The 8830-nt window shown below is 33.9% G+C and overlaps 1 protein-coding gene across 1 annotated transcript; it reads right to left on the bottom strand.

Moving 5' to 3' along the window:
- Positions 1-4541: 4541 nt before the first annotated feature.
- Positions 4542-8138, bottom strand: LOC106624476 (probable ATP-dependent RNA helicase CG8611). The gene is made up of 8 exons (XM_014244217.3): positions 8006-8138; positions 7130-7943; positions 6118-7072; positions 5973-6057; positions 5726-5916; positions 5519-5670; positions 4987-5176; positions 4542-4887 (listed from the first exon to the last, which is right to left on the bottom strand). Exons 1-8 carry the CDS (start codon positions 8057-8059, stop codon positions 4695-4697), a joined length of 2634 nt encoding a protein of 877 aa, XP_014099692.3. The 5' UTR covers positions 8060-8138; the 3' UTR covers positions 4542-4694.
- Positions 8139-8830: the final 692 nt, after the last annotated feature.

Raw genomic sequence — 8830 nt, 5'->3', positions numbered from 1 at the left:
AAGGTGTAACCAAGGTAAAGTTATATACGGGATTTTCGCATATATTTTAGTTAAAAGTAAGAAATATTACATTATTTACAATCACTGGCAAGAAGATACACTATTATTAGAAAGAGATACTTTGGGAAATTCATTAAGATCTCTTACATATTGACCGATAGATGCGTTATAAAGTCAACCGGAAGTTCGAAAACACTTATATTAAATATTTGGGGGCTAAGGAAGGATAGACCCGATTTTACCCATTTTTAGCAAAAGGCAATATTCTCTGCGAATTTCAATACTAGAACTCATAGACTAACCTATATATTTGATATAACCTCATTTTAGCCAGCAGATGTCAACTCATGACTGCGATCCTCTGTACCTTATTACAGTTATGTATCTTAATTAAGTACATAGGTATGATATAGGTTTTCGTTATGGCTGAAAACCCGATTACACCCATCTGCAATACCATTCTCCCTTTGGAAACAGCGAAAAACCATATGCACCAAGTTTCACCCATATATCTCAATTTTTATAGAAGCTGTCGCTTGCACGGACAGACGGATAGACAGTCACTCGGATTTGAACTCGTTTTGTCATCGTGATCATTTATATACATATGTATTGTATATAAAACTCCACCTATGTCTATCTCAATTAGTTTTAGGTGATACAAACAACCGTTAGGTCAACAAAACTATTATACTCAGTAGCAACATGTTGCGGGAGTGTAAAAAGTTTACTTTGGCTGCACCTAAGCATGAACATTTTTTTTTTTGCATAAAACTATTTGTAAGGGAGCTATATGTTATAATGGTCCGATGTCGTTGGTGGACAAATTAGCAGCTTCTTCGAGAAAAAGGGACGGATGAAAAAATTCAGATCGATATCTCAAAAACTGAGCCACTAGTTAGCGTGTATACAGACAGACGGATATGGCTGAATCGACTCAGTTCGTCATGATAAATGATCAATACTTGTATACAAGTATACGCTTTATAGGGTCTTTGACGGTTCCTTTTAGGGATTACAAACATCGTGGCAAACTTAATTTATGTACATAGTTATATATAATATATTTCTAGCATATCTCTTAGTATAAATATGTTTTGTTGAATGCTCAAGTGCTTTTACTAGGAGACATAAGGAAGAGAACGAGTATAATAAGAGTACGAAGACGGTACAAGATAGATTTTCAGAAAATTTACTTCACATTTTATAATAACTGAGTTATTAAAAAGTTAAATATTATGTTTTTATATTATTATTATTTTCCAAAATTATCATTGTCTTTTTCTTTGAAAGGAACTGTTAGTTGTCCTGAACGCAACCAGTAGATTTTTCTACAGGGCTTTTTACATACATAAGTATATCCATTCACATCCAGTCCTACATTTATATGGGTAAACGCCGTTATTGTGCTCAAGCAAGTGGAAACCAAAACTGTTTTACAATGCAGACACGTTAAAATTGCCGCCCCGTAAATAGTATGACTTGGGTACTCATCACTGTGCGTATGACCGTAAATGAATGGTAAGTGACAGTAAAGTAAGCATAGAATTGTTTATCAACTTTTCACAACGAGGACGATTATAGCATGACAACAGGCGAAGCGGCTAATTAAATGAACACAGATTTTTTAAACGCAAACTAATAGCGCATGATTGATGAAATATTTCAGCTTGCTGGTATCAACTGTATTAGACATGATGACCCCCTACTAATATGGTTGTTCCAATCAAATTAGAAAATATGTGGCGAGAAATCTGTGTTTGAAATTAAGGGGTATTCTCGTCTAGAAATTTGAATAAATAAACAATTTTTTATTTCTCGATTTTTTTAGTTTTGGATATTCAAAAATAACTCTCTAAAAGGATTTTCGGCTATACCGTTTTAGTGTCGTGGTAAATAGATCGGTTTAAGCGGACGACGAAACTTTGCGTTTTCCTTAAAACTACTTTTTTCGATGCAGTCGTAATAACACAAGTTCTGATCAATTTTATGAAAACAAAATTTTGTTAGTTCATACAATAATGACATTTATTTTTCAAATGACCAATGGCATAGAGTTGCAGTATGGCAAGTGCTTGTAGGCAAGTTAGACAATTGTCTAGGGTGCAAAAATTTTAGGGTGGCACTTTGTCTAACTTTCTTTGCATAGTTTATTTATTTTTTGTATTCTATTTCAATAAAATATAAAATAAGTTACAAAATTACTTGTTTATTTCACTTGTGTGTATATAATATATCAAAATCATAGTTTCATATTTTCACATTCTAATACAAATTATAAACATCGACGCGAGTATTGCTAATTTTTTTTTAATAGTACCACCCAGTGGTTGTTGTTGTATGATGTACATTGCTATGCGTTGATTGCGAGTATTTGGTTGATTTGCACATAAAATAACACATATTTGTGTCTGTAGTATGTACATTCGAAGCAGAAACGGCAACAGTTTGCTGGAGAAAACAGAAAGGACAGTTCAATTATTAGGGGAAAGATGAGCCAATTTGCGATGCTAAGCAAAATTTTAAAATTAATTTTATTTTGCCATTGTTGATATTGCATTGTCTTCAATCGATAAAAGATGCGATTAGTTGAAACAAGTTACTACAAAATTTTGGATTTTTATTGAATATTGATCAGCTGCAAACTTTTACATACCCAGCCATTTTTGAACATTGTAAAAAATTAGAAATGTCATTAACTGCCGTTGGATTGACGGTTATAAGTAGATCCAACAGATTTATGCAACGAAGTATAAGCAGAAATATTGCTCTTAAAAGTACACCACTGGACTTTTAAATTATATTTGTTCGACCGAACTATTAGATATCGTTCTAAATTTACTTTAATGTGTAAAGAAAGACTGACAGGCTTGGCAACATTATCAATTGGAAAGTGGCAGGAAATCTTAAAACAGTTGTGTATGATTTTTCCAAATTGGAGGCACGAAAATATTTAAATAACACTGGTACACAGTTTTTTTTCACACGACCTTTGTGACGATTTTTTTATGTTGGTGTACCCTCATTAACAATATATAATATAATAATTTTGTTTTAATCACGTCTTGTTTTTTTGTGACAGCTAAATATTAATTTTTGACCTCATATAATATGTTTTGAAATAACTTCAAAGAGAATATGCGGTGCTAAAATGAAAGAGGGAATGGACGTTGTCCAAAATATTCTAGGAAGCCATAAATCGAAAAATTAGGAAGACTTAATAGTCTTATAAAGCTTTGGGGTATACTTAAAAATACATATGCTATACATTGATCTAGATTTCTTTTCGGAAAATTTGGGTGCTATAAGTGACCAACAAGGCGAGAGGTTCCACCAGCACATTTCATTAGGAGGCACACGAAGTGTGAAATTTTGAAAAAATCGATCTTTTCCATATTTCAATAGTTTATATCTATAAAAATAACATACTAAAATTTTAAATCGAAATCTCAAATAGTTTTTTGTGTTACAGCAATTTCAAGGGTAGCCGCTCAGTTCAATCCGTTCCATCAGTTTACAGCAGCAGTGGAGCCATCGGAGATCTCGTATAACACAAAAAATATTTTTTTATTAATTTTTTTTTTAACTTCACTGTGTATTCTTGAAATATATCGATACAATATTTTTTTTTTTAATTCTGAAAAATTGCTAAAATACTTTTCAGAAGCCAAATATTCACGAAAGTCATATGTATTTTTTCTATATTAAGCAATAATTCCTCTAAATGTAGCTGATGTTTGCACTTTTTAAGAAAATTTATGTTCTGATGTCACAAGAAAACCTTCCGTGACAATTTTTTTTTCATTTATATTATTGTTTAGTGCTCTAGTACATTCAAAATTTGACATGAGTTTTTATGTGACAAAAAAAATAAAAATTTTTGTGCACTGGTTAACTTTTTTTATTCTACTACTAACTATAATATATTTTTTAATAATTATGTTAAACCTTTGGAATATAAATGTGTCTTTTGTTAAAATGACCTGAATAATTTTTAAAAGTTATAAATTCTGTTGTTAAGACAAAATAGGCTTTGAAGAGGCGCAGAATTTAGCATTTGCTTAGGGCGGTGAATTGGCTCGGGCCGGCCTTGTATAGCTGCCAATAAACTAAACGATCCAAATCAAGTTTTTGTATGGCAACTTTTTTATTTGAAGATTATTTTTTTCTTCTTCTCGCTTTTGTAAGTTTTTTGTGTGCTCTTGAAATAAGAATAACGAAAAATAATAACAAAAGTTAATAGAAAATCTAAATTGCTTATTCTTATCAACTACCCAAAAACGCTCGAACCTCTAGACAAGAATATGCCCTCAATTGAGCCAATTAATTTCATTCTATGGAATTTAACCCTAATAATGGATTCAGCGTTTTGATGCGGTGGGCCCAGACTTGCCTAACACATCTTTAGACCGTTGTTTGGCTTCCTTAATGAGTTAGGGTCTATTGAGATTATGATCAATAGACCAAATGTGACAATGCATCTCGTATGCATATATTAAAAATATTTAATACTACTTAACAACAATAAATAACATCAAACATTCAATTGCATAACATTTTTTATTTCACAGTTCCGCTAGTGTAAATACCAAATTTCTCAATTGGGTGTCACTAGTCTATCAAAATTACACATATTTCGGATTTAAAAAAACATAAAACATTTTCACAAAATATAAGAATCTAAAACAGTGTTGTTAAGCTTTCTTCCGTTTCTTAAGGGAAGGCAAGCCACTGTCAAACTCTGATGTGGTGAGTGCTCTGGAGGCAGGCATCATTTTCACCAGTTTATTGCTTTGCTGCCGATTAGGGTTGCGTACTTCGTTGGTCACGGTGGTGGAGAACATTCGCTTTTTTGCACGTTTTTCTTGTTTAATTTTTTCGGGGTCTCTGCAAATAAGAAATTTAAAAAATAATATTATACAGGAACTAAAAGTTTCATTAATTTCTGCAGGCTAAAAATTAATTACATTTAATAGTGATCCTTACCTTTCTGTGTAAGTTAAGCGGTTTGTGGGTGGCGGCGCTTTTGGTTCCGAATGCTTCTTTGTAAATGTTTTTGGTTGATCCTTCAGACCGAAGCTCTTCGCAAAATGACCCATGTGCGCGTTTTTGATATTAAATATCGGTTTAAGTTCTTTCGGGAAGGTGGAATAGAATTTCGTCCAGGAGACGAAGGCTGACGGCGAAACAATGTAAAATTTAATGAAAAATTTCTTCCTAGAAATCGTTTTATATGTACAACACAAATCACCACACACCAAAATAAAAACACTTACAACAAAAACATTATGCAGCATACAACATTTCATCAAAGTAAACATATTCGCAAATAAATACTTTTGGTTAATCATGCATTGGATACATTCAAAATTATTAATTTCCAAACATAACTGGCTTTCAATATTTCAGCACACTTTACATTTTTATATCGTTATCAATTTTCTTTCTCTTCACTTTACCAACTCACCAACACAAAACAAAATCTGACAGCTTTTAGAAATAAATTATCGTCACCTACCTTTACATGCTTTATTATGAATTTCTTTATCATCAGCTATGAGTTCTTGACATTTGTGTTGCAGATTTGACGCCGCTTCTTGCATTGTGTTCGCCTCATCGTCATGCTCATTCAGTGTTTTTAAATAATTATCCATATCAACTTGTGATATTCTACATAAATATGAATTGAAGTGAATTATTTCATAATTTAATTTGTAACCCGAACCTTATGCGCTGATCCTCCAAAAAACGTACAAACTGTGCCTCGGAGGGTGTGAGCAGTAAAAGCGCCTTACCACTGTGACCGGCGCGTGCTGTGCGTCCTACCCGATGCACGAAATCGGCAACCTTTTGCGGTGGTGAATACTGAACAACCAAATCAACTTCAGGAACATCAATGCCACGTCCCGCTACATCCTGCAATCAAAACATGACATAAATAAAGATAATAAAAATACGCATATTTATTTTACCGTTGTGAGCAGCACACCAGATTTGCATTCGCGAAAACCATTGAACACGCCTTGGCGCTCGGTTTGTGTCATTGAGCCATGCAATCTAAAGATATTTAATTAGAACATATTAGACATATATATTACATTATAATTTTCAACATACTTAAAAAATCGTAAACCCTTAAGTAACGGCGTTTCATCATCATCTTCACTTTCGTCGTTCTCCTTGATCACTTCTTCGTCATCTTCATCGAGTACTTTTTGTGTCAGCAGTTCATTTAGTAAATCATGATGAAAGTTTACCATTTCCATTGTACTCATAAAGACAATGGCCTTTAAGCGCTGTTTATCGCTGAATTCATACGCTAATATGGCGCACAAAGTAACTAAGCGCAGTTTTGGAGGCACAACTGTGAAATGCAATTTCAAGTTATCTGGTATGGTCATTATGCCCTTCTCTTCTTCGTCATCCAGTGCATCCGCAGTTAATCCTTCGATGTCGGTCTTATTATAGCCATTAGTTTTGGGTATACTTGAGGCGTCTTCATCGCTATTGTCAACGAAAACAGGTTCTTTTAGTGTGAGCCCTGCCAGTCGTTGCACATTCGCAGTGAGCGTCGCCGATAATAATAAACGTTGTAGACGTTCTTCGGTTACAATACCATCTTCAGCTGGTTTGGAACGTTGTGTATCGATTGCTTCTACAATTTGCTTAACATCACGTTCATAACCCATTTCCAATAGGCGATCTGCCTCATCTAGCACTAAGAATTTTGTATTGTGTACTTTAAAAGTCTCCGTATGCAACAAATGATCCAAAACTCGTCCAGGCGTGCCAACTAATATATTGATGCCTTTACGTATGCGCGCCTTTTCTGCCTTGCGACGCTCGCCACCCATCAGAACACCGGGTACGATCCATGTAAATGGTTTTAATAGCTTTTGAAAAAGTTCATACGTTTGCACGGCCAATTCGCGTGTGGGCACAATGACTACAGCCAGCACGCCTGAGTCACGTGTTATCTTTGGACGCACCGCCTGCAGCTTTTCAACTACTGGCAAGGCGTAAGCCAGAGTTTTACCGGAGCCAGTCTGTGAACGTACAAGCAAGTCTTTACCTGCAATATAAAAATTACTATCATTTGCTTAGTTTTTCAAATTTAATATATAATTACCTTCAAGCGCCAGCGGAATGGTTTTCTTCTGCACAGTCGTTAGTTCAACAATACTCAACACGTCTGCTAAATTTTTCACAGCATGTGGGTGAATGTTGAGTGAACCAATTTTTGTACCATCGAAAAGTCGTTCCACTATAGGTTTAACAAAACGTTGGCCCATAACAGGTGTATTGGGACTATCCGCAAATAGACCAACTTTTTTAACTGATTTGTCTTGGGGTCTAACAACGCGAAACGCATTTGCTTTACGTGCTACTAAATTCACACTACTTTGTTGAACACCTGCAGTACTTTCCTCGTTTTGTGAATTTTTTTGCATAAAATTTTTACGTGGGTTGAAGTATTTTTTTGCATTTTTATCAAATGGTTTCTTTGTAAAATAATTTTTTGTCTGTTCACTTTTCAGTTTGGCCATGTTTCGCAAACGCTCAGCTTGACTAAGCTTCTGCTTTGGTAGGGGTCGCGCACTCGGTACGAAATCCGTAGCAATATTAAGTATGAGCCCATTATCTATGGAATTAGTTGATGATTTTGGGCTCTCAATTTTACTAAATGGGTTATGTGCATTTCCCGATTCGGCAGCATTTGTTTTTGTAGTGTCTGATTTCTTTTCCGAATTTTTATTCTTGGAAAGTTGTACCAAAAGTTTCTGCGAAAGTTTTTTGCCATCATCAGTTGTTTGTGGCCTTTTAACTGGACGCTTACGTGCTACAATTGCTTTTACTTTATGCTGAGCTCCGCCGAATGAAAACGTGAAGCCACTATCACTGCGCGATGATGCACCTGCAGAGGTCTTCTTTTTTATAGGTACCTAAGGTATATATACTTATTAATATTAATTTTAGATTTCAATATCATTCGATGGTTATTTACAAGATTATTGCCTGAGATTGCTGGTCCAGTTGCTATATTTAATGAAATATCCATGCCAGCGTGTTGAATTATTTTCCTATTTGAATACGGCCTTTGCAAGCATGTGTTCACGTAGTTTTGTTTTGTTCGCAAGATTCTTCAACCATTCACAATGGTTTATAAATGATATCGATAACATACGTTATCTTTTTTTCATCTGCAAATGATATATATTGTATTAATATGTGAATAAAATAAAATGTAAATAAAGAGCTGTTTTTCGGATTATATAAAAAGCAACTTCTAAAGACAACAAAGGGTAAAAATATTGTAGATTACAATCATAAAATGTTGCAATTTTGTTAAAAAAATATTCACAATAGTTTATATGGACATCGCATCTCGTATTGGTGGTTTGGTTTGCACTATGCAAATTAAGTTTATAGAACTTAATTCCTTATAATTTAGTATTATTTGTTGTTGTTGTAACGACAGAATTCTGCCGAGTTGACAGTCCTTGGCCGGTAGTATTATTTGTATTAACAGTAAAAATACTTGACTTTTAAAAACTGGCTGGTGCTATTATACATTATTATGTAGGAGTGAAGTAGTGGTCTACTTTTTTGTGGTAAAACTAAAATAGCTAAGCAATACCACATATTATCGTAAATTGTCTGCATATTTATTATTATACATTTACAGGTTAAAAAATATGTTTTATTCATTAAGCGCAGGTTAGCCATCTTTTTTTGTTTGCCAATATTGCTTGGCATTAAAATGATGAATTAATCTTTTTCCCACAACATTTTGAATGAACAGAAAATACTGTTTGGTAAAATTGAGTCC

Source organism: Bactrocera oleae, chromosome 2, assembly GCF_042242935.1.
Source record: "Bactrocera oleae isolate idBacOlea1 chromosome 2, idBacOlea1, whole genome shotgun sequence".
NCBI lineage: Eukaryota > Metazoa > Arthropoda > Insecta > Diptera > Tephritidae > Bactrocera > Bactrocera oleae.
The sequence above is the reverse complement of the archived record's forward strand: the minus strand, read 5'-3'. Positions and strand labels throughout refer to the sequence as shown.

What these genes read in the sequence shown, in the direction of transcription:
- LOC106624476 (XM_014244217.3), bottom strand. Translation starts at nt 8,059, where the DNA reads ATGGATATTTCATTAAATATAGCAACTGGACCAGCAATCTCAGGCAAT. An exon ending in CATTCCGCTGGCGCTTGAAG is followed by an intron (nt 7,073 to 7,129) that starts GTAATTATATAT and finishes TTTATATTGCAG; the next exon opens with GTAAAGACTTGCTTGTACGT. An exon ending in CGCTTAACTTACACAGAAAG is followed by an intron (nt 4,888 to 4,986) that starts GTAAGGATCACT and finishes TCTTATTTGCAG; the next exon opens with AGACCCCGAAAAAATTAAAC.